Raw genomic sequence first — 27,123 nt, forward strand, 5'->3', positions numbered from 1 at the left:
AGTAAAGTTGGTGCATGATGTCAGCATGACAAAATCATAACATGAAGTAGCTACAAAAATCAACAAGATTATATTATATGAAGAAACTGTGTGAATTTAATATTAGCTGTACAGTCAGGCCCTGTTTATTGATGTGATCTATACATGCTACTTGCCTTATGTTATCAGTGCAGGTGAAAGATTTGAAATAAACATGTAACAATGCATATCAACCTGTTGTATTGATTCATTATTGATGTTCTTGGTGATCCTCCCTTCTCTTTCTGTCTCTTTCATATCCATTTGACCTACATCATTAAAGCACTAAGCACATAAAATTCAGTTATATGATAGATGCCTTCAACATGGTTTACAAATGGTCATGAACTATTATTCAGGTGTGATGTTGGTGTGTAATGCTGATTGTGCAGGATGCTGATGTGAGAGTGTGATTAGTCCCTTTTATTGAGAAATTGTATCTCTGCATATTCATAGAATATCAGGGTTGGAAGGGACCTCAGGAGGTCATCTAGTCCAACCCTCTGCTCAAAGCAGGATCAGTCCCCAGACAGATTTTTGCCCCAGATCCTTAAATGGTCCCCTCAAGGATTGAACTCACAACCCTGGGTTTAGCAGACCAATCCTCAAACCACTGAGCTATTTAATAGTATAGGGTGGATACAATTGGCTCTTGAGTATTTGGAAATTCTAACGACCTCTGTTCTGTGATATAATTGTTTATTCCTTTTAAAATACAGTCACTTCTTTAGACGGCTATCTATCCATCCTTCTTTTCAAACTGGAAAACAACAGGGGCACAATATCTTATATTTTAGAGAAGAAGAAAAAGCAGACAGTTCTGATATTTTATCTTGCATATGATCTGGCAATATTTTCTTCTTCCAATAAGCCAAATAGAGAAACATTTCTCTTATAATTGTAATTCATTCGTAGCTGTTCTTTTCATCATTAAATGCCAGAAGTCCATCTGCCCAGATATTGGTGCTCTTGTTATCTCAGAGATGTTGGCTAAATCTCGCTGTCTTTATGACCTGCCAAAGAAATCCTTAGGAATTTTGACTGAATAAGGGCTGCAAGATTTGCTTGGACTTCCCTCTTCAGCCACCTAGGGATGAATTTGACACAGGAAGAAGTATGTAATGTCTGTCTGACTAAAACCACTTCCTATATTGAGAAATAATTTGTAAGGCTCACTTCCCTCTCTTCCTTAAGACCCACTTCCTCTATGATGCCTACAAGAAATCCGTGAAACAGTGTTGACTCAGTTGTGTGGGAATAGGGGATAGTTGGCCATCCTTACGGGGTGAAGGACTCCATCCTTGGAATTCTGAAAAAGATTTGAGCATTGTGGTGGATAATCAGCTGAACATCAACTCCTAGTGTGACACTGTGGCCAAAAGGCCTAGCACAGTCTTTGGATGTACAAACAGGAGAATCTTGAGTAGGAGTATGGAGGTTATGTTACCTCTGTGTTTGGTAGTGGTGCACCCGCTGCTGGAATACTGTGTCTAAATCTGGAGTCCACAATTCAAGAAGGATGTTGATAAATTGGAGAGGGTTCCGAGAAGAACCATGAGAATGATTAAAGGGTTGGAAAACATGCCTTATAATGAGATACTTGAAGAGCTCAATTTATTTAACTTAAGAAAGAGAAGGCTAAGGGGTGATTAGATCACAATCTATAGATATCTAGCTGAGGAACAGAAATTTGATAATAGAGGTCTCTACAGTCTAGCAGACAAGGTATAATAAGACCCAGTGGCTGGAAGTTGAAGCTAGATAAATCCAAGCTAGAAACAAGACACAGATTTTAACAGTGGGAGTAATTAACCATTGGGACAGTTTATTGAGGGTTATGGGGGGTTCTCTGTTACTACAGATCTTTAAATCAAGATTGGAAAAGATATGTTCTAGTTCAAACAGAAATGAATTCAGGGAATCCTATGGGCCTGTGTTAAGCAGGAGGTCAGACTAGATTATTGCAGTGGTCCCTTTAGCTTTAAAATTGATGAATCTATGAACATTCAACCAAGCTATAAAATTTAAACTAGTAAACTAGTAGCTTCAGTTTTATATATATTGTTGAGTTCTGTAGCTTTCTGTAGTCTCATCTCACCAACTCAGTCAAATAAACTAAGCTCTATCTCAGAAATGTAAGAAAAAGAGGAAGGTTCTTATATGCTCTTCAAGTTTCTCAATGAACTAACAGTACCTACACCTTATCTCCTGGGTAGCAGAACTCTACAAGGGCATGAGCCACACAGGAGGTGCACATTTTTATGCATAGAGAGACATGGTGAGTAAGATAATATCTTTTATTGGGCCAAATTTCTTTTTGTGGAAGAGACAAGCGTTTGAGCCACACAGAGCTCTTCTTCAGGTCTGGGAAAGGTACTCAGAGTATCTCAGCTAAATACAAGTTGGAACAGATTGTTTAGAGCTGTGACCTCTGGGAGTCAGCAGACTATGTCTAAAGGGTCTGGAAAAGGTTGTTGTTACCATAGAACAGTAGTTTACAACCTGTGGTCCACAGATTTCTGGCGGTCCACAGACTATATCTAAGATTTCCAAAGGGATCCACACCGCCATTCAAAATTTGTTAGTGGTCCACAAATGAAAAAAGGTTGAAAATCACTGGTTTAAAGTAAATAGTTGGCACATTCTAAGAGACCATTCAAGGTGAAGTGGCCAATTAATACCTCTACAGTCATAGGATGAAAAAAAGGGAGTGGGGAGAGCTAGTAGATTACAGATTGTTATAATAAACCATAAATCCAGTATCTGTATTAAATCCATCATTTTCAATGTCTAGCAAAGTTATGAATTAAAGCTTCTAGGCTCATCCTTTGAAGATTTTCTGCAGGTTTCCTTTGAGGATGAAGATTGAGAGGTCAAATATGTAGTGATTGCCCACAGGCGATATGGTGCTTTTGTGTTTTATTATTTTCTGTATGAGTTCATTCGAGAGCGTAGTGATTGTCTCATTTCACCCACATACCTGATATTGGGGCATGTAGTACATTGGATGAGGTACACTACCTGTTGTGACAGGCACATGTAGGACCCCTGGATCTTGAAAGATGTGTTGTATGGGATATTGGTAGCAGTGGAGATATGTCTGCAGGTTTTGCATCTGTTGTTCTGGCAGGATCTTGTGCCACTTCGAGTTGCTGTGTCCTCGTCTGTGGGGACTTTGCTTCTGACGATGAGCTGAGTGAGGTTGTGGGCTTGTATGAGGGCCAGAAGAGGGGATTCTGGCAATATTTCAGGATGGTGTCCCCATCGACTATATGTTGTAGTTGTTTAATGATAGTCCCATACGGGTCCCAGCATAGGGTAGTAGGTGACAACTAGGGGTGTGTGGTCAGAGTAGTTTTTTTCCCATAATGAAGCAGGTTCTCGTGGGATATTTGGGTGGCTCATTCCATGATATGACCTACTTCTCTGGTGGAGTGTCCTTGTTTGTTGAAGGCTGTTTTAAGTGTGTAAAGGTGTGTATCCTGGACTGTCTCCTCAGAGCATATTCTGTGGTATCTAAGTGCCTGGCTGTTGATAACAGCTTTTTTGGTGTGATTGGGGTGGTTACTGGATCAGTGAAGGGAGGTGTGGTGGTCCTGTGGGTGTCTTGTATATAGTTATCTGTAGGGCTTCATTGTTGAAGTTGATTGTGGTGTCCAGGAGGTTGATCCTGGTGTGGAAGTGTTCTAGAGAGAGTTTGATGAGTGGGTAGTGGTTGTTGAAGTTGTGGTGGAAATCTGTGAGGGAGTTTAAGTTGTCTGTCCAGAATATGAAAATATCATTGATGTATCTCAAGTATAACACTGGTTTCATAGTGCATTAGTCCATGAAATCCTGGCCTCATAGACTTTATGCACAAAAATGTGACTACTACAAAAGAAAGTGGAAACACACTTTATAATCACAGAGCCCAGTGAGTGTTGATTTTCTAGATTTATTTTTAAATCTTTTTTACTAGGAACTTTTACAATTTGAAAATATTTTTGGTTAAATATATTTTTTTTGCTTTACCTTTATACTGTAAGAAGGATTTTGTTATTAGCAGTACAGTATATTGTTGTGCTTGGGAGTATGATTGCATCAGTTAAATAGCCAGTAAAACATAAGGGTAATAGAAAGGGTAACTAAAGAATTTATAGCAGGTGGTAACACCTGTGCCTCCCTAATTCCAGCCCAAACAATCTGCCACCTTGTTGTGAGATAGCACAGAGAATCTGTAGTGACCCAGATGGGAGTATAGGGAAGGGGGTTGTGGCTTAGGTTCAATCACAGAGTTTTCTGTGGTGGGGGATCATTACTATAATTAGAACCAGTGGCTATTGACAAGTCTGTCTGTAATCGGCAGTATGTGATTCATGAAAAAAAAATTTGGAAAGATAGCAAATGTGAGCTCAAAATTACATGCCAGATGGGTACAGCTGTGAGTGTGTTGTTCATATCCAAGTGAATACACAGCATTACTCTAGCTTAGAATGGTGAGGGAGGGTTTAACATACATTTAAAAGAGTAGCAGTGAACAAAAATAGGATTTTTTTTCTTTCCTCCTTATTGTAAGCCCTTTTTAGCAGGGACTTGTCTCTTATTTGTTCTACTAAGCACCTTGCACACTTTTGAGTGCTGCAAAAATAATTAACACTAATAACAATAATGTTGTGGCAGGAGCACTGATTCCTGATGAGACAAAAGCTGATGCAACTAAAACAATGTTTTTGGAATATACAAACACCTTCATGTCTTTAGCTGAGCAGATCAAGTTACTCAATTGTCCGTCAGTGATATTTCAATAATCGTACATCAGCAGCCTTCATAGTTTATAGATTGTAATAGACTTAATTAACTTTTATATGTTTATTATTATTTGGATTTATATAAACTATTATAGTGCCCACAGTTTCAAATCAGGATCAGGGTCAAGTTTTGCTGGGCATTGTATAAATACATAGGAAGATTTGGTCACCAACTCAAAAATCTTAAAATCTCATGGAAGACAAAACTCATTGGATGAGTGTAACAGACAGTAGGAGGGAATGGGAGGTTAACATTATTAATGTTACATAGGCTAACAGTTTGCACCACTTTAGGATTTTGAATTACATTATTTTTAAAACAATTCTAAATATTCCCTAGGAAACGATAACCCTCAAGCACCCTTTATGATGTGGCTCTGTACCTGCTGATTATCCACTCCTTCCTATTAGTTTTTTAGGTACTGTATATATAAAACCTATCTTCAAAACTCCCTCAGACCATGGGCGTTCTCCATCCCTAGGGTTGCCAACTGTCTAATCGCACAAACCCAAAGATTCTTGCCCCGCCCCTGCCCCATACCTTCCCCGAGGCCACGCCCCCCATTACATCCGCCCTTCCCCACGTTGTTCGCTCTCCCCCACCCTCACTCACTTTCACCAAGCTGGGGCAGAGTGTTGGGGTGTGGGAGGGGCTGTGGGCTCTGGGAGGGAGTTTGGGTGCAGGAGGTAGCATGGGGTGCGGGCTGTGGGAGGGCATTTGGGTGCAGGTAGGTGCAGGGTGCAGGCTCTGGGAGGGAGTTTTGGGGCAGAAGTGGGTGTGGGGTCGGGCTCTCAGAAGGAGTTTGGATGCAGGGTGCAGGCTCTGGGCTGGGGCAGGGGGGTTGGGTGCAGGAGAGGGTGTGGGGTAGGGCTCTCGAAGGGAGTTTGGGTGCGGGAGGGGATACAGGGTGTGGGCTCCAGGAGGGAGTTTGGGTGCAGGGTGCGGGCAATAGGCTGGGGCAGGGGGTTGGAGTGCAGGGTGTGGGCTTTGGGAGGGAGTTTGGATGCAGGAGGGGGTGCGGGTTCTGGGCTGGGACAGGGGCTTGGAGTGTGGGAGGGGGTGAGGAGGTCAGCATTTACCTCAGGCGGCTCCCAAAAGTGACTGGCACATCCCTCTGTCAGTGACTCCTAGGTGGGGGGCCAGGAGGTCTCCATGCGCCACTGCCCATAGGCACCACCCCCGCAGCTCCCATTGGCCACAGTTCCCAGCCAATGGGAGCTGCAGAGTCGACACTCGGGGCGGGGGCAGCATGTGGAAACCTCCTGTCCTCCAGGGGCTGCAGGTATGATGCCGGCCGCTTCTGAGAGCGGCGCTGAGCCCAGGCAGGTAAGGGAGCCTGCCTTAGCCCTGCTGCTGCACTGGACTCTTAATGCCCAAAATTTCCCAATTTGGCTGAAGTAGCCTCTGGGAGATAGAGCGTGATTCCAAGAGACTCCCGGCGAAACTGAGAGGGTTGGCAACCCTACCCATCCCTATAGGTAATTGTCTGTTTGGGCCCTGATCCACTGATCAATTATGGATCATATTCTCTCTGTAACTGTGGTCCTGGACCATGAAGGTATTGCCAGAGTGTGCTCATGCCCACCTGGTAGTCAAGCTTTGAACCCTATACTCCACCTCCTAGAGTCTGGAACTGATGAGAAGATATGGAAAACTTGGAGCCATATGTCCCCCAAATCTTCCCTCTCCCTTCCCCCTGCCTTCTGGTGGGGAATGCTTCACCTTATGGGCTGGGTCTCCTTTTAAAAATTGGTATACCTTGGTGAAATTGTTTTACAGCCCATTTTCAGGTTTGTAATAAACACAAAATTTTAGTAGCTTTATGTTTTGTTATAAATAAACTTTACCATGCAAGCTAATTAAACATATGTATGAGACCCTGATGTTTGGCTCTGTGGAAATTATGACCTTCAGAGAACTCCAATTACAGACAAAAAAAATTACATTTCTTCCTACCTAACAGTGCTTAATTTGTGCCAGAGCTTGCCCTGGCTGAGCCCTGACACCTCTAGGCCTGGCATTTCATAGCCCTAGCACCTCTGGGCTTGCTGCATGAGTTGTCAGGGCTCAAGCAAGTTTTTTACACTAACAAGTCTTTCATTACATTTTAAGCACTACAACCTAATATTGCTATTTAAGAAGATAGATCAGTTCTATTTTTATCTGAAAATATCTTGTCTCTAACTTCAGGCTTTCCATTTTTGACAGTTATTTGATGAATTATCAGGGGAGACTTCCTTTAGCCCAATTACTTGAAAATGTATTTCACCACTTTTCCAGCTTTTGTTTATGATGAAACAACAAAATGTATATTTTCATAGATGTGTAGATTCCAAGTCCAGAAGGGACCATAGTGATCATCTAACCTACCACAGGCCTTAGAAGTTCCACAAAATAATTCCTCAAACATATCTTGTAGAACAAAATCCAATCTGGATTTAAAAGGAGTCAGTGATGTAGAATCCAGCACAATCCTTGGTAAATTGTTCCAGTGGTTCATTACTCTCAAAATTATGCCTTATTTCCAGTCTGAATTTATCTAGATTCAACTTCCAGTCGTTGGATCTTGTTATACCTTTCTCAGCTATGTTAAAGAGCCTATTATTAAATATTTGTTCCCTGAGCATATTGTTGTTTTGTTGTCCATATGATGTTCCTGTTTAGCATCTTATGTGGCCACTGACAGAGATAGGTAGCTGACTAAATGGACCATGATATAATCCAATAAGGCAATTCCTGTGTTCTCATGTTTTCTGAAGGATTTTCTAGTGATTTTATTCTCTTTGTTTTAGGATTTGAAAAGATTTAGGTTTTATATTTTTAAATAAAATCTAAAATGTGGGGCTGATTTTGAGGAATGTCCCATTAGAAAAATGCAAGTAAAGCCAACAGACTATGGGTAGGTTTACACTTACCTTCCGGGTCGACGCGGTGAGTTCGACTTCTCGGAGTTCAAACTATCGCGTCTGATCTAGACGCGATAGTTCGAACTCCAGAAGCGCTGCGGTCGACTCCGGTACTCCACCACTGCAAACGGCGGTGGCGGAGTCGACGGGGGAGCCGTGGAGTTCGACCCCGCCGCGTCTGGACGGGTGAGTAGGTCGAACTAGGGTACTTCGAATTCAGCTACGCTATTCACGTAGCTGAATTTGCGTACCCTAGTTCGACCCCCCTTCTTAGTGTAGACCAGGCCTATGTTGCACAGTCCATGGGAGACTACCTTGTGATGCAAAACCATGCAGGAGATATTAGCAGTCAGCCTAGTACCAAGTAATTCACAATGTCTTCACAGGTGTACAGTAACTGCAGGAAAACTGGAATATAAACATTATAACGATTAGTTAATTACTAACTACCTCTATGATGCAAGTCATTGGTGTGATATTGTTATTTAAAGCTGCTAGTCTGAGAAGACCGATATGGATACAGAACAAACTGAATCAGCTGGTAAGAACAACCTGTGTTTTAGTGTATAGCCAAATGCAGGAACATTCAGCTAGGAACAAAGATTGTAGGTCACATTTACAAGATGGGTGTCTGTATCCTGGGATTTGGTGATGCTGAAAAGGACTTCAGGGTCATGGTAGATAATCAGTTGAATGTGAGGTCCCAGTATGATGCTGTAGTTAAGAGAGCAAATATGATCCTTTGGTGTATAAGCAGGTGAATATCAAGTAGAAGTAGAGAGGTGGTATTGTCTCTGTATATGGCATTAGTAGACCATCACTGGAATGTTGTCTCAGTTCTGGTATCAACACTTCAGAAAGGATGTTGAAAAATTAGAAGGGGTTCAGAAATGAGCTGCAAGGATGATTTGCAGTCTGAAAAAACATGCCTTTTAGTTGAGAGACTTAAATACAAAATATATTTAGTTTATCCAGGAAAAAGTTAAGTGACTTGATCCTTGTCTACAAGTATCTGAATGTGGAAGAGTTCTTCTTTTAGTAGATGGGTCTTTGATCTAGGCAGAAAAAGGCACAACAAGATCTAACTGTTGGAAACTGAAGCTAATGAATTCAGAAATAAAATGTAAATTTTTAGCTGTGAGGGTAATTAACTGTTGGAACAACATACTTTGGGATCTGGTAGATTCTCTATCACCTGTAGTCTTTGTAAATCAAGACTCATTATCTTTCTAAATGATATGCATTAGCTTATACAAAAAGTATGGGCTTCCTGCATACCCGAGCAAGGTTCTATGGCCTGTGTAGTTCAGGGGGTCAGACTAGCTGATCATAATGGCCTGTGTGGCCTTAAAATCTATGAATCTGTGTGAAAGAAAATTTTAATCATTTTGGCCAGATTTGGCCCTTACTCATGTTGAGCTGTACCTTACTCCTAGGGCAATCCCATTTAAATTGGTGGACCAAGCTTGAGGAGCAAGGTTGCTGCTCAGTGTGAGTAAAAGAATCTGGCTCTTAGCTAGCATGTGTTGCTCATCTTAATATTTATAGAAGTATCAGACTAAATTAAATAAGTATTTTAAGTAACCGATAATATAAAAAATCTACATACAGAATCTCATATATGTACATATGCACTTTATAGTTTAATTTATCCTTAGTTCATTTATGTGAAAAATTAAACAGAAGGGTTGGTCTTGTGGTTAAGATATTTGACTGGGACTCAAGATATTTAGGTTTTGTTCCTGTCTCACCATAGACTGCCTTTGCGACACTGAATAAATCACTTAATCTTTTTGTCCCTAGTTTCCCCTGTAAAATGGGATCATATTCCACTTGTCTGTTTTGTTCATTTAGAGTGTAAACTCTGTGGGCAGGGACTGTTCACTTACTATGTGCATCTACCCCTACCACAATGGGGCCCAATCTTTTTGGGGGCCCTTAAAACTACTGTAAAACAACAAATAATAACTAAAACAATGCAATACATTTTCAAAGCAGTGTACAGGAATTTAGCTACCCACATTCCATTATTATTATACTTTACATTCATATTGCACCTTTTCTCTGAGTATGTCAAAGCTCTGATTAATTCCAGTAAAAATCACACAGCAAAATGTACATGCACCGTTTTGAAAATGTACTGAGATAGAGATCTGTTGCCTTTTTTTTTTCCCGATGTGATGCATAATTTGGCTAAGCACCTGCCGAACCCATTGAATTCAGCTGGAGTCAGCTGTTGAAATGTGACTTCAGATGAGGGTTGTTAGTGAATGATGTACTGATTGGGTCTAGAATGGAGAAACCTGAAAAGGTTGATTTAGATAAAAATTCAAAAGCTCCACCATAGCTTTCCACCCAGCCCCATGTGAAACTTGGGGTTCTCTTCCTCCCCATACTACAGACTATAGGTAGCTCTTACCTCTATTGATTAGGAGTGACCAGACTGCACACTCATTTATCCCCACTGGCTGATTGTATGCATTTCCCTCTGTCAGCAGTTTCTTTTCCACAAGGTAGTCTGCTTTTAGTCTTCTGGCAACTGATCCTCTTCAGAGGATGACTTATGGCACTTTCTCACCCCCTTGGTTTGAGCATTTAGAAGATGTGAAGTAGCATTTCTTCTGCTTTCTGTATATGTGTCTTGTTTGTGTTGTATAACACCAGTCAATTGTCATCTGGCATGTAAACATATGAAATGCAATGTAACAAACCAAAACTCATGTTCTTATTCAGGTAAGCCAGTACACATTTGCAATGTGCAGTTACAGAGAAAAGAAATCTGAGCCTCAGGAATTAATGCAGCTTGAAGGATACACTGTGGATTATACAGCTCCTCACACAGGTACACTTCATGCTATTACAAAAGTTTTACAGAGTATGTACAACAGCAAATTCATTTTACTTATTATCTTTGATTTTTCTGTCAGTCAATATGATAACGTTTATTTTCTGTCAGCGGCTGAAGGTTTTACAGTTACTCCTCTGAGATTTTCAAGTAGGAAAATCATGCTTTAGAAAGAAGGAAGTTTGTTGAAAGAAAAAGAAAAAAAGAAAGATCAAAAAATTCAAACTAAAGTGTCCAAAAGGTCACAGAGCCATTTGCACTAAAACAAAAACACACCTATCAGGGAAACATAGTAAACCAATATCTTCCCCTTTCTTCCTATATTGTTAGTATTGATAGTAAACATTGACAAAGAGAACTCAGCAGGACTCTACTGAATGAAGTCTGTTAATCTAAAGCCACACACTTCAACATTGCAAGAGTTGGCATGGTCTACTATATTTATACTAGAATCAGAAGCCAGGAATTTATAGGTTATAATCCTGACTGAGGAAGTCAGTTAACAGCTCTGCCTCAGTTTCTGGACATGAAAATAGGAGTGATCAAAATTACCTACACATCAGGAATGTTGAGAGGCTTGATTAGTTTGTTTGTGCGGTGGTTTGTAGATGAAAAGTGATACATGAGTGCTAAATATTATTATTAGTCTCTCTCATTCTTGACTCCAATGGGAAACAGATTAATCTTTGCATGGCCTGTATATATTATGACTACACACTACCATTTAATGGCTGTGCTGCAAATTTTGTCATGCTTCTTGAGCACAAATACCTATTTAATTCATTTGATGATCTTAAAAATATTGGCATCCAGTTAGTTAACATACTAAATATGTATTTAATATTCACATTAAAAATCACTGATGCCATTGTGCACTGATATTTTGCTATCTATTTTTGCAGGTCTTCAGGGTGGGCGAATGTTTTTCAATGCTGTTAAAGAAGGAGATACGGTAATATTTGCCAGTGATGATGACCAGGATAGAATACTATGGGTTCAAGCAATGTACAGAGCAACAGGCCAGTCATATAAACCCATCCCTGCAAGTCAAGCACAGAAGATGAATCCAAAGGGAGGAAATGTCCACATGGAATTATCACAGCTTTGTAAGTATTTATTTATTTTATTTTTATTTTATATTTTTTTTGTTTTGGTTTTTAAAAAGTGAAGCATGGAATGGCTCCCTCAGGGAACATTAAGCAGGAGTGATTAGCAGGGAGGATGTTTCCTGCTAGTTTGTTCTTATCTGAAAGCTCTTTAACCCAGAGTATCATTAACAGCCAGAGAATGTCTGATTTGAAGGTCATTGTTGCTATTGTAAATTATGAAAATATAACAATTAACTATATACAGGCTAAAGTCGAACCACATATTGCCATGGAGATAGCATTTGCTGTAGAATATATTTTTCTGAGTGTTAACCATTACAGTGATCAATAGGAAAGCATTATTTTATCTTCATCAATCCATTAGTTTATAATCTGCTTTTCTGTGCACCCAAATATATTATTCAAATATGTTAATGCAAACATAAGATAGAGAGGTGGATGGCCTAGATGGGCTGCAAGATTTCCATACATCCCCAGAGGATACTAAATTATGTGTTAAATCTTCAAAGCATTCAGACAAAGCATGAAGGTGCTAGAGCTTTAATAAAGCACCAGAATATTTTAACATAGGCAAAACTTACTTTTCCATAGCCTCATTCTCAGAAATGGCTGAACCATTTTGGCTGAAGTTTTCCCCCAAAAAATACCAACCTGAGGCAGAAACCCAGCATATACAATTTCAGCCCAAACAGTTGAAGTTGTACAGCGTTATAAGCAACTGGAATCAGAATTTTATAATGGCTAATGTTGAGCAACCTGAATAGATGCGGTGCTACCAGTCTCTCATATAATCACACCCCCTCTGATGCAGCCCACGTCATGCTGACTCTGCTGTCATATTCTGTTCGAAGTCACTGTGGGTTGAAGAGAAAAGCTAATTTCAAATAAACCACACGTGCTTTTACTGATTAATTCCTTGACTTATCAAAGCACTTAAACACATCCCACTTGAGCAAACACTGAAACACATGCTTAACCTTAAGCACATGCTGAATTTCCATTGACTTCATATTAACAGCTGGGTGAAACCAGAAGTTATGGTTTTACTTTACTTCTACTTTTGCAAAGCCTATCCATAAGTGAGGTTGCTTCAAGTTAGGCACGTGCATAAGTGCTTTGCTGAATCTGGGTCTACTTCTTAAATTAAAAGATGGCATTTCTCAAAACATTACTTTAAAAAAATCAAATATGAGCAGCTTTGAATAAATACCCACATCTCTTTAGACCACAAAAGTTTAAAGCAGTCTACTAGCAGACTTTGAAAAGATTGGTTTGTCTGATACTCTTAACAGTTGCCCTATAGCTACTGAAAGTCTTCTGTAATCTAGGGTTTCCTTATACCTGGTAGCAGAATGATGAATTACAGTTCTATCAACATATACACAAATATTTTGTATAATAAAGGTGAACTGGGAAATATTTTGTTGGAAATTTAAAGCTCTTTTTAGAATATAAAGGGAAGGGATTTAATTCTTATTTATTTAAAAAAAAATCAAATGTTAACTTCTGCTGTATTTGAATTTGGAGCATTAAAAATGCCATACTGACCCATGATAGTGCTTCATTTTCAGTCACTCCTAGCTTATTTTTATTTGTGAACCAGTTTCTTTTTTCCAAATATGTCAGAAACATTCACTGAAGACTAAGGGCCTGAATCAACTCCTGTTGAAATCAGTGGAGCCTTTTCATTGATTTTTAGTGAGAGTTAGACCAAGCCCTGTGGTCCATTAAATTAAACAATTAACCTATTTATGGTTCCTGAATAGAAAAGGGCACGTTAATTTCACATGTACCTAATCCAGAGATGACACAGATAGTACTGCTGGGGGCGGGGAAGTCAAATATGAACTGAAAAGAAGCAGGAGCAATTTCAGTCCTCCTTATGTTTTTTTCTCCATAAAGTTGAGGGAGTGAATAGAAGTTAAAAAGGAATTGCATTTTTATTATATCATTATGGTGGTCAAGGTGTCACTTTTTTACCCTGGTGGGCAAACCAGAAAGTCTCAAACTCATTGCTTCAAGGATCTGATGAAGCAAATTTTTATTCTAAATAATGCTAAAATGTAGTGCTAATCGAATTTTGAAACCACAGCCATGGTCTTTTAATCTTCCAAACAAGTTCTTATGCTTTTAATTATGCAGTTCAACTTTATTTTATTTTATTTTTGTGGGGAAAAGATTGGAAAAGATGAACAGTTACTAGAGTGTAAACACTGTAGAGTAAATGGTAAACTATTCTTTTAATTATTATTTTCTGCTCCCCTATAGCTGGCAAAGGTAAGTTTTTAACTATTCTTTTCTTTTTTAAAAATCTGGAGTGGTATATTTCCCATTTAATGTTTGATATTAGTACATTAAGGTTTTTTATTGACTTTTGAAGAAAAATATAAAATGCAAATATTGGTAGGAAATGGGTATTGGGACTAAGTACCATTAAGTATGTATATCTGAACACTTTGTTTTGGTTTTCCCAACTTATCCTGTGCCTGGGTTTGCTATCACAGACTCCATTGACTTCAGTGAGACTTCATACATGTTCAACTGTCCATATTAATGCATCTGGATGTTAGGTCAAAGTCTCATTGTGTAACAACACACACGCCACTGATTTCAAATTAAGCATCAAAAGAAATATATACTTTTTTTAAAATAAGAAAAAAGATCTTGTACCTGTAATTATGCAGAGAAGAATTAAGTCCCAAAAGCTTAAGTAAGCTGCTGCTGAGTACATGTTATGCACAAGAGACACAGCACAAAGGAACATTATGTATTCTTTTTTCTGTGACCTGCTGTAATGTTTAAAAAAAAAAAAAAGACTCAAAGTAGATATTTATACAAGAAGCAATTGTTACTAAGAAATGCAGAAAAAAATCTATTACATTGACATGGATTGTGTCTAGGGAAATATTTCTATTAATGTAGAACATTTTGGAAACAATATTCAAAATAATTTCACAACATAGTTTAATACTTTGAATCAAATGTTATCTTGTTGATGCCCAAGTGTATCTCTTCAAATTAATATTTTAAATAAGTTTAAACTATTTACTTCTTATATTTAGGAAAGGAGCCTTCAAATTACTGTGTGTGAAATACAGTCTAAGTTTGTGATTAATGGTAGGCCACTTGTATTCAGAAAAGAAATGTTAATCTTTTTAAAAGGTGTTTAATCATACATGCTGTTGCTTCTTAAATGCTAAGAAATAATATGCTGCTGTTTCTGTAGATGATCATCTTATACCTTAAATCATCAATGTACTGTCACACTGTTTATTTGCTACATCTACCTTGGTGAAATCTGTCACATGGATTTGACTCTTGCTTTGACAATGCAAAGCCAAGTGATATGAATTAGTTTGTGCATCTTTTCAAGATATGATGCTGCAGATCCTTCAGCTTGAATTAAATAATTCTTCCATCTACAAATACAGCTGAAAGTTGGAGTTGACATGGATCAATATGATCTGGGGCTAAATTTCTAAATGTGACTGATTATGTTAGCATCATGCCCGCAGATCAATATTGAGTTTTATTATGAACCTGACTCTATAATTGGGTTTAATCAATAAACTTTTGTCTCCCTTTCTTTAGAAATTTTAGGTTTGTACCATGCAGTTATCAAAATTACATTTAGGATACATTTAGGACTGTAGTTTTCTAGTAACGAGCATAAAAAGACATATTTGAATTTGAAGGAACAAAAGCTGAGATCCTATTGTAAGGGAAAGTCAATTTTTAAGTTGATAGGACTGTTCACCCCAATATAGTCTATAGAATCTAGCAGAGCTAATGTGCTAATACATAACTAGTCCTTTTGGGCACTGTAAGGCTTTTTCTGTCCATACTTGGTAGATAATTCACATTGAGGACTTTGACAAAACATACCATTAATGAAAGCAATCACTAAAGCTTGTCTTTTGATAAACCCGCGGGGTTCAAAGGCGTTGAAAGATGCAATCTGTGAAGAACAATAAATTTGGGCCTTTGATTGAAGTGCCATTTGGAATGGCATGTTTTCTCTATGTATTTACACAAAAATACTGCTCCCTTTTTTCATTACTCTTTGCTCGGAGGTTGAAGGAGCTTTTTGCCATTACTACATTTAGGTTCGTCTCATTAAAAGCGGAGTACAAAAAGAAGGCTGGAAATGACCTAGCTCAACCCAATGTGTTCATTTCTGCTCCAGTTTGCCATTTGGGAAATGGGCTTCTAGCAATGGTGAATGTTTTCTCTGAGTGGTACTTTGATGTGCAGTGGACATACTCTTTCCTACATCGACAAATAAATGCATAAACTTTTATTGCAATGGAGGAAGGCTATTTATTTGGTAATATTACTAAAATTAGCAAGAGGACCTCATGTAAACAAGAAACCTTAGAAATAAATTGTTTACACTCATAAGATTATTTTGTAATCTGTGATGGTTAAAAAGGTACAATAAAAGAATCATACAGTCAGAATGATTTTAAATATCCTGTTTTGTGTTTGCAAATAGATTTTCTAAACTGGGGTTTTGGTCAAGCACTTGTTTGATTCTGGGCCTTATCTGGATCATTTATGTTTGATTGGGACTGTACAAGGAAAAAGAGCTGTTTGTGCTGTCAGTTGCAGGTTACTTAATTACACCCACTGTTACATTTAATCTGTGTTGTGCCCAGATTTTATGGTGATAGGCAATTAAAAAAAATAATTCAATAAAACTATTTGCTAGATCAATTTAAGACGAGATTCTATAATTGGAGTCACCTGCATGCACCCGTTGATGTAATTCAGCCCTCAGTTTTTAATGCTTTCAAGAATCTTCTTCATTCTATGAGAGCCATAGGCCATTAATTAAAAGAATATACATACACATGTAGTGTATAGTATGTTTTTTCCTGTCTCTGAACAGATGCAGATCGTGCTCAGAAACATGGGATGGATGAGTGTATTTCTGCTAATCCCTGCAAGTTTGACCATGCTTCCCTCTTTAAATTACTTCAGAGGCAGACCTTGGATCATAGATTGAATGATTCCTATTCTTGTTTGGTGAGTACAGAATGGAATAAAAGAAAAGAAAAAGTGAGAAATAGTTGTTAACAAAGTGGCCTTTTCTTCCTGACTCATTCAATAACTGTGCTTGTAGTTGGGATAAAGGATTCTAATCGATTGGCTTCAAATTTGAAAATTATACACTTGAAGACTACTGCTGTGCCACTCAATAGAGAACAGAATAGAATCAAACTGACTCTGAACTGTAGTTTATCAGCTCCTCTAGGGAGGGCTGAATAAAACAGAAGGCTTTAATAAAAATGGAAACCTCTGTGGTAGGATTTACTAACACCTGTACAGGCATTTTAAGGTACAAATTCAGCTTGCCAGATGTCAGACAGTATGTCATCTATCTTGTAATCCTCTCTTCTGTCATGAACTAGGAAAGTTTTAAAAACAAAGAATAGAATCAAAACCACAGGGGGAAAAGGCAACAAAATTGTGAGGGTTTTAATCAGCTGAGCCAAGGTTCGCTCTATGAGAATAAATCCTGTATAAATTACATACAATAATTGGTAGTTAGAAATATATATTTTAATTATTAAAAGAAAACAGGAAAAATGTGATCACTCTGCCAAAATGAATGTTTTTTTCCCCCAAATCTGAAGTATTATTAATAGGGAAAATTGGGGTGAGAAAGTGTTTGTCAATATTTATTATTCACATTTCACTGTTTATTGCATATTGTATTTTTTGTCTTGGCTTTTCCTGTTTTGTTTTGTGTAATTTTTTTTAAAGCTGTCCCTCTGATCCTGATTTAATTTAAAACAGTGAAAATCAGGAGTGACTACATGAAAGTTAATGGAATTACACAGGTGTAAAAGTAGTGTTATTAACATCAGAATGAGATCCCCTAACCTGAGAGTGCCATATTTTTAACTTTGGGAGGTCTGGAGTTGTGATCAATTGCTCTAAGCATCAAAATCAAAGTCTACTAGCACCTGCTCTTCAAAACTGTGAGCCCACGCAAGTTAATACAACACTTTTTTTTACTTTCATTACTAACCAATCATGGTTGCCCAGATATAACAATGAACAGATTTCTGTAGGTTAGTTTGTTCAATTTAAAAAAAAATAACTTTTTTGATGGCACTTTCTTTTAAAACACTTTTTAAATTATGGTTTTCTTTGGTAGTGTACCAACTAAGTGTGTACAGAAAAAGTTAAAGGACTAATTTTGTGTCTGTGAGTTGTGCATTGAATCAAATGAAAAGGCCTGAAGGTACATCTGCACAAAGTAATTGGCACTCAAGAGAAAGTGGTTAGCTTTCTAACAGTGCATCAGGGTCAAAAACCTTTTTTATAATAATAATATGGTAAGACACTAAATATAACCTTGGATTCAAGAACTTTTAAAAAGAATTTCTGAAGAATATGCAGTGCTATAGCAACCACAAAACAGGTGGATTTCTTATTGGTCTTTGTTATTTTAGCTTTTGATAAACAGAACGTGCATGCCGAATGTTCTGTTTTCCTTGGAATATTAAAGAGAAATAAATCATTGTATTAACTCCTTCCCCTTTTTGTTTTAAAGAAATATTTTGAGACTGCTAACATGAGAACAGTTAATGCAAACATAGCTATAGATGTGTTTGGTGACTTTGTACTAAACATTTCAAATTGTATATACTGCAGATATTTTAAAAAATAAATACCTCTTTACATTTCAATAAATTAAAATATAATTATCCACACATATGACTACAAAGAAACCTAAACCTTAATTTTTAAGAATTGGAATTATACATCGTTTTTGATTATTTGCTATTACCAGCACTAAACATCTTTAATTTAACACTCTTGTAAACAGTAGGGAGCTTTTTTGCAATTATGCAATAAATAAAATCTGATTGCCAGAAAATTATCTAGTTATCTAACAATATCTAGTGCATAGTTGTTTGCATAATTATATGTGTGCATATATGCATACGAGTGTATGTGTGTGGACACATTATTATGTAAAGATACACATTTTGTGACAGATTTATTAAAGGGATAATGGGAAGATGATCTTCATTTAAAGGCTTTAATCAATTAAATGGCACTCCTATTTCTTATATAGCTACTTTCTGATGTAATATTCAGCAGGTCTAGTGATGACGTACTGCTTTTAAATAATTTTGTTTTATTTACATGGATATATAAATAATATAAATCAAAAATCTTCACTAAAATGTTCGTTAAGATGTGGGAATGTATAATTAATTAATTTTGTTCATGTATAAGAAAAGTATCTTTTTGGTTAATAGTATCATTTTGATAAATTAGGGTATCCTGAATCTATGGATACATTTAATCACCTGGATTCAATTAAACCTCTATTTTTCATTTCCTTGCCAGAATAATATGTTCTCTTTACTGAAAAATCTTTGTTTATTGATACTTTTACATCAGATTTAGTAATATGAGTGTATAGTTGGAGTTTATTTTAAAATGTTGAAGGGCTGGAGGTTTTTTGGGTGCCATCACAAAACTAGGTTTCCTCTAAAAACAGTAACGGCCTGATCCAAAGCCCATCGAAGGCAATGGAAAGATTCCCATTGACTTGAATGGGATTTGGATCATGCCTTAAGAGCTTTATACTGGACAACTCTGTGTGATAACTGTGAGGAGCTGTCAGACAATAATCCTAAATTACAGATGAGTGTCAGACTGAGACTATAGGGCCAAATTCCTTTCTGCTGTAACCCCATTGTCTTCAATGAAGTTACACCATGGATGAATTGGAACTATAATGGGAATATTTTTTCCAGGAGTCTTTTCTAAGATTTTTGTTTCTATTTCATTTAAATTATAAATATCTAAGACCATTGAAGTATTCTGATTATATAGGAAATAATTCAGAAGAGATGCTTTCAGATGCTAGATCACGGTAATAATTTAATGACATCCAAAACCTTTCTGAAGCATTCGTCACTTACATCGAAATATTTTTTCTTATTTTTTTTCAAATGTTCTTAATATTGAAGTTTAGTTTACATGTTCCTCAATGATCTCTTTTAATGATTAAAAAAGGAAAAAGTGTCACTATTAAAAATTCTGCCATTTAAAAAGAAAAATATTTGTCTTTCCACCACAACCACCACCCTCTACCTCAATGTTTATATCTCTCTTCCTGTTGTATTTGGAAGTTTATTTTGACACCTTTCCCCAAATCATGAGATAAATCAAATGATTTTTTTTTCTGAATCAGGAATCCAATTCTTTGCAGTCTGAATTTGATTAAAGAATATACAGCTTTCCTTCCCTCAAAGACATGCCCCCCCCCCCCCCATCTTCCTCAGTCTCTGCAATTTTGGGCCGATCATCTCAAATCCATTTCCAAAAGGCAGTGTTCCAGTCCAAGTAATGCCCCAGAATGTCTATTAAAGGTCAAATCCTCCTCATCTTACTCATATGAGTAGTCTCATAAACTATCTGGTTGTATATCTTTGAATAAATACAACACTATATATGCTGAAATGGTTATGCACAAGCGTGTTATATAAGAAATATGGATAAGCAGTGTGGTTCATCTCTCTCTGATTAAGTATGCAGTCACAGACAATTGGCCACCTGGAACTTGTCTTTTAACGATCTCGCTAAAGGCACTATAACATTTGCTTCTAAAATTCTTTTTTAGCTTATTAATTTCATTAATAAATCCCAGCTCTTTGAGGTGTTTGTTATTTAATAAACGAAAAAGAGTCCTGTGGCACCTTATAGACTAACAGACATATTGGAGCATAAGCTTTCGTGGGTGAATACCCACTTCGTCGGATGCATGTAGTGGAAATTTCCAGAGGCAGGTATAAATATGCAGGCAAGACTCAGTCTAGAGATAACGAGGTTAGCTCAATCAGGGAAGATGAGGCCCTCTTCCAGCAGCTGAGGTGTGAACACCAAGGGAGGAAAAACTGCTTTTGTAGTTGGCTAGTCATTCACAGTCTTTGTTTAATCCTGAGCAATGGTGTCAAATTTGCAAATGAACTGAAGCTCAGCAGTTTCTCTTTGAAGTCTGGTCCTGAAGTTTTTTTGCTGCAGGATGGCTACCTTTAAATCTGCTATTGTGTGTCCAGGGAGATTGAAGTGTTCTCCTACAAGTTTTTGTATATTGCCATTCCTAATATCTGACTTGTGTCCATTTATCCTTTTACGTAGGGACTGTCCAGTTTGGCTGAGGTACATAGCAGAGTGGCATTATAATTAAAGAGGCTGATAAAGGAGGTGCTGTTGTCATCATGAACAGGTCTGACTACCAAAAGGAGGCTGCCAGACAACTCTCCAATACCAAATTCTACAGTCCACTTTCCTCAGATCCCTCTGAGGAATATACTAAAAAACTACACCATCTATTCAGGACACTCCCTACACTAACAACACTAACTTTCACCCACGAAAGCTTATGCTCCAATATGTCTGTTAGTCTATAAGGTGCCACAGGACTCTTTTTCACTTTTTACAGATCCAGACTAACATGGCTACCCCTCTGATACATGTTTTTTAATGTATTTTATCACTTGTCAGACAGTGACATTTTAGATTCGGTACAAGATCATGGACATATCAGTGCATTTTTTTCTGAGCCGTGTGGTACACAGTAGTACTAAGGCTGAAGAACTGCAAAGAGTTACTCCATGACACTCAGTCGCAGTTCTCAAACAAGTTATTGTTAGAGCCCAGCCCCTCTGATATATTTCCTATGTTATTAGCATCAACTTGATTAGTATGAATTGTTTCTGTAATGCATACAAAAATGTTATTTGCTTTTGTTTCTTCTTTGCTGGGTTGATTTAAAAGCAGAGCAATGAAAAGAAAAATGCTGATTAATTAAAAGAATGTATTTTTCCCCTTCTCTTCCAGGGTTGGTTTAGTCCAGGCCAAGTCTTCGTATTAGATGAATACTGTGCTCGTTATGGTGTGAGAGGCTGTCACCGCCATCTCTGCTACCTTAATGAATTGATGGACCATTCAGAAAATGGTGCTGTCATTGATCCAACCTTGCTCCATTACAGCTTTGCATTCTGTGCTTCTCATGTTCATGGCAATAGGTAATTTAACATGCAAATACACAGTAAAACTAATTAGGTTTGGCTGAATGGATAAAGGAAAAATATTTTACTTAGTTTCTTGCACTCACCAGATAGCAAAATTTAATATTTGAAACAAATGAATCAGTTCATAAAAAGCTTCTGCAGTGGTTCTGGGGTTCTTATGGAGCTTATAGAAAATATCATTTCCATTTTATTAAGCATGTTTTCTCATGCATTGTGTCTGGGCCTTGAGTTTTTCTTCTGCATTCCCCATTTTGTGTTGCACCAGTGAGCTGATGTTTTGAATAAATACCCTGAGCAATCCTGGAACCCAGTAAACTCCGGTGCTCCTTCCACATCCTATAACATGTCAACTTGTCTCTTTTATTGAATTCTCCTTGTCCCAGACACCGCAGGAAGACAGAGAAGACACTAGGAATGTGATTGAAGTAGGTGATAACTTTAGTAAGTAACATATCTGGCAGCTCTCTGGCAATAACTTGTCCAGAGCTGGTCACCCTTCCTTTTTAATCCGTTCCACCTGGTGGAGGATTGCCATCAGCCCTCCACCCTATTAACATGGTCCCAGCACTGTTGCTGGGACCCCCACTGCCCTCCCCTCATACGATGTTTAAGGGGGTCAGGGAATAGGGGAGTGTATGCACACTGTGCTGGACATTAGGAGCTGCAACCACATTCCCCATCTTCTTTGGGAGATGCCTTCTCCTAATCTCCTTCCAATTCCATTTGCTCAGGAAACCAGACCCCCTACTGAACTGTACTGGGCTCCTGTCAAGTTGAAAGAACAATTAATTTTACAACCTGCCCACTGAGTCCCGGAGCTGCAGAGAGGCAGGTGAATGAACTCCACAATACCCAGGCCAATCTGGCAGTGAGAGAAAAAATTCCTGCTGAGCCAGAAAAAAGCAATTAGCATGATGCCCACAGCAAGGCCTCAAAACCCAGCCCTTTTCTAATCACAAGAGAGGCAGCTTTTCTTCCCACCACAGAATGGCACCCTTGGGCAGGAAGAAGGGCTTATAAGTCCTTCCCTTGGGTGCACGGCAGCAAGTAGGCTTATGTTGCAGCCTTCTGTCCAACCAATCAGCCACAGAGCACCCCTCCTCAAGTCCATGAGGGGGTGCAATCTTTAAAGGGGCCAAGGATTTCTTCCCCCTGCCCTGACAAAGCCTCCCAACCTCTGAGGCTGCATGGGGCACAGGTGAGGATCAAGAGGGTTGGGCATTTGTGCACCTGAGGGATATGCAAAGGGGGAACAGGGGAATCAAGGGAAAAGTGATTTCCTTGGCTGTAAGGTGCAAAGGAAGAATTCTCACCAAGTATCTAAGATGCTCTCCAGGTATCTTAACTTGCATGCTGACTAGCTAGGTAGATTTTCTGGCTTTTACTTAGTAACCTCTTCTCTGTCAAAGCACATTTCTCTTGTCAACTCTTGAAGCATCTGGCAGCTCAAGTAAGTTTCTTGTAGAAGTCTGATTCTATGTAGTTTTCTCTCTAGATTTTTTTATTAGCTGTGAATCTGACAAGACAAATAGTGATAATTGCGCAAACTTATTTCAAGTTTTCAAAAGCAAGGGAGATATATTTCTTTTTATTTATTAACTTAAGTGAAGGACAACAGTGCATGCAATATGTGGAAAAATCTCTGGGAGCACATCATTTTGCACAGTAGTAAGTACTCTGTATGTATGTATTCCTTCTGTACAAATGCATGCTGTCTGAATAGCATTATGAGTGTTTTAGGTATAAAAGAATAGTGTTGAACAGAGCGGGTCTGACTAGTACTGAGACATTGTAAAAAGATTGGAAAAAAGAAAAGAAGAAGAAGAAGAAGAAAAGTAAGTCAAGGACAGAAACAGAGACACTCACTGAGGATGACAGACACACATACACAAATAATACATCCACTCATTCATCTACAGCATCACTAGGGAAGTGCAGGAAGGGGGAGAAAGAATTTCACAGACAATACATGATAGGCCAAAGTTCTAGGCTGATCTATGTTGTTATACATCTTAGTTTTATAAGTCATGCTGAGGAGAAGAAATACCACAGAGCCAAGACAAAGAATTTTCATGGCCCAATTAAATGGTTTAGAAATGATGGATAAGCAGTGAATTCAAAGATTTTTCTTTGGTTAGGAGGGCCTTAGACCTGCTACTAGCCTGACAAAGACCATCTAAGATATGCTAGCTTTGGAGTGGGGGAGATATAGAAATACCAGTTCATAACTATAGTCCATATACAAAGTAATCCCTGTTTCTTTTAGATACTAGTTATTTCAGAGTGGCAAGCAACCTTAGTGACATCAGTCAAATGATCAGATGAAGATGTCTCTTTTTCTTCATGTTTTCTAACTCATTGTGTGGCATCATAGTGATATATATGGAAATAGACAGATATAGTTAGATATTGTGTATGTATATTCAGACTCCTCTCACTTCAAAAAAAGCAAAAACAGGAATCCTGGCTGAATTCTTCAGCCTATATTTCTAAGAGACAATGACAGTATTCACATAATTAAAATTTAACATTTTGCAACAACATGAAAGGATGTGGAATCAGAGCAAACCTTATACAACAATTATATGCAAATACACCGCTACCTCGATATAACGCCACCTGATATAACACGAATTTGGATATAATGCGGTAAAGCAGTGCTCCGGGGGGGGGGGGGATCAAAGCAAATTCAATATAACACGGTTTCACCTATAACGCGGTAAGATTTTTTGGGCTCCCAAGGACAGCATTATATTGAGGTAGAGGTGTACTCTAAAGAATATCATGAATGCGGTGGCCAAGTTTTGAGATCAGCTACTATTCATACATATTCAAGTATATCAATTTAATATTTTTAAAATATGCATTGTGATTATAATTATTATTAGATATTTGTTGTACTCAGCAATGTATAAGAGAAAGCCTTACTCCCTTTATCTGGAGCTAAAATGCTGTACAGATACAGTGTTTACACTACATTACATTCATTGCAGATGTGTGTGGGGGGTGAGTTATTTTATTTATTTGGTTGGAAACAAATAACATTAAATTGTCAGAGGGATTATGGAAGATCACTTCTTAATTTTCCCGCTTCCCTTTTTCTCCTTTTTCACCCTATTCAGAACCCCCAGAATTTCATTTATTGGTTACCTTCCTGGTTACCTGTTTTAAACTCTTTTTCAAGGAAACTTTAGTGCTAACCTGGTAGAAACGTTCTTTGGAGCCTGTCCATAGCAGACCTGAATCAGTCAGAAGATCAGTGCTCCATACTGGCCTGAGCCTGGTTGTGAATGCAAAGAGAGCTCTCTAGTCACAGCTCTCCCCGTGTCCAGGCAGAAGCAGGTATCATCAGTCTCTGCTGCGCCATGCCTTACATTGCAGATGTCCTCCATGGGCTTGTAAATCTTTATGGGAGCGGGGAGCAAGCTAGACAGGAGGCAGGTTTGGGGGGAGATGCACATTGTTTTTCTTGCCTTTCAGCCCCTTTTCTTTGCAATAACTCTATATGGAATCTGCAGGAAAGGTGATACAGATTCAGGCTGCCTTTTACATATCCATGAGGCATCCTCTGTACAATGGAATCTGTCTTTAGCAATGGGACCCGGAGGTCACAATGGGGGTACTAAATCTGCATGGCTGGGGAGTTGATTCTGGTTTGTTGAAGAGGGCAAGACCCATGTTCAGCCTCAATGATCTGGGGAAAAGCAAAGGGAAACGATGTGGAGTTGCTCCTCCATGTTCACAGGATATATCTGTGAGCCGGAGCATAGACCATCGGGCCTAGGCTTCAATTGACAGCCCATACTGAGAGTCTTTCCTTTTCAGTTCTGTAGAGATGTTGAAGCAGACAGGGAAGGATTCTACTGTCTGGAGCACATGCAGCTGGGCTCAACAACCTGTCGGACGTAGCTGCTAGGAGCTAGAAGCAAGCAAGCAGTAGTAGTCTGGTAGGGGAGCGGTCAGGCTCAAGTAAGGAGGAAACTGTTCTCCTTATACCTCAAAAGGAGAGAACTTTTATTTCAAACCTTGCTTATACTGCTAAAAGGGGTGCATTTTGGGCCAAATCCCGAGAGGTCCTGAGCACCTCCATGTGGCATAGACTTCTATGAAAACAGGTTCATTCTCTCAGGACTTTACATAACTGACTAGATTGTGGGTTTTGAACTGAAGAGAGGGGAGAACTGTGCTTATTGTTAATAATTGTAATGTATTAATTAATTGTTTGTATTGCCGTAAGACCCAAGACACGCCTACCAGGATCAGGGCTCCACTGTGTTGAATGCTATACAAATACATATAGGAAGACACAGTCCCTGCCTCAAAGATCTTATAATGTAATTTCACTTCACCTGAAATGGTCCCTCAGACTGTGTGTTTTAGGGCAGGTCTACACTAAGGGCGGGGGTCGAACTAGGGTACGCAAGTTCAGCTACGTGAATAGCGTAGCTGAACTCGAAGTACCCTAGTTCGAACTACTTACCCGTCCAGACGCCGCGGGATCGAAGTCCGCGCCTTCAAGGTCAACTTCGCCACCGCCGTTTGCAGTGGTGGAGTACCGGAGTCGACTGGAGCGTGCGGGGAATTCGAATTATCGCGTCCAGATTGGACGCGATAGTTCGAACTCCGAGAAGTCGAACTCACCGCGTCGACCCGGCAGGTAAGTGTAGACTAGCCCTTAGCTACTTACAGTAAACAATCTGTTCCACCTTGTATTTAGCTGTGACACTCTGAGTACCTATTCCAGACCTGAAGAAGAGCTCTGTAGCTCAAAACCTTCTCTCTCACCAAAAGAAATTGCCCCCATCTCACCAAACATCAGTCGCCACGTCGGGCAAGCACCAAACTGCACCAACATCCCCGGGCTTGGTGTGCGAAGTGCAAGCAGATGCTGAGGTGTAGGGACAGGTGCCCATCCCGAGACCCTCTTTCCCCATGGGGAATGATCCTCTGGGCCCTCCACCTGTGGTTCAATCATCCTTATCCTCTGCAGATGAGGTTGTGGTGGGACCCACTTGTTCTAGCCCAGCAGACGACTTTAAGGAGCATCAAGCCCTGCTCCGAAGGGTGGCCACTAACTTAGGCCTAGAGGCGGAAGAGATGGCAGAACAATCAGATGCTTTGTTTTATATGCTCTCTTCATCCACCCCCACATGCGTCACGCTTCTGGATCCTAAAGATTTCCAAAGCCCTCTGGCAAACCCTGTCCTCAATTCCACCTACTTCCAAGAGGGCTGAGAAAAAGTATTTTGTTCCAGCAAGGGGTCAAATACCTATACACTCACCCGCCCCCGGGGTTGTTGGTTGTTTCAGCAGCCAACAAGACAAGGGCATTCTACTTCCACCCCCAAAAATAAGGAGGCCAAGAGATTGGACCTTTTTTGGGAGGAGAA

General features: G+C 38.9%; 1 protein-coding gene across 13 annotated transcripts in view; it reads left to right on the forward strand.

Annotated features, from left to right (window-relative positions):
- The window catches only part of CADPS2 (calcium dependent secretion activator 2), a 548,645-nt gene that overhangs the window by 354,133 nt on the left and 167,389 nt on the right, over positions 1 to 27,123 (forward strand). For all 13 annotated transcript variants that reach the window (XM_045031264.1, XM_045031306.1, XM_045031338.1 and 10 more), the window contains exons 10-13: positions 10,446 to 10,554; positions 11,460 to 11,663; positions 16,558 to 16,694; positions 21,540 to 21,727. In XM_045031264.1, the coding sequence (XP_044887199.1) occupies positions 10,446 to 10,554; positions 11,460 to 11,663; positions 16,558 to 16,694; positions 21,540 to 21,727 (638 nt within the window). The remainder of the gene's footprint in view (positions 1 to 10,445; positions 10,555 to 11,459; positions 11,664 to 16,557; positions 16,695 to 21,539; positions 21,728 to 27,123) is intronic.

The sequence above is a fragment of the Mauremys mutica genome, chromosome 1 (genome assembly GCF_020497125.1).
Source record: "Mauremys mutica isolate MM-2020 ecotype Southern chromosome 1, ASM2049712v1, whole genome shotgun sequence".
Lineage (NCBI taxonomy): Eukaryota > Metazoa > Chordata > Testudines > Geoemydidae > Mauremys > Mauremys mutica.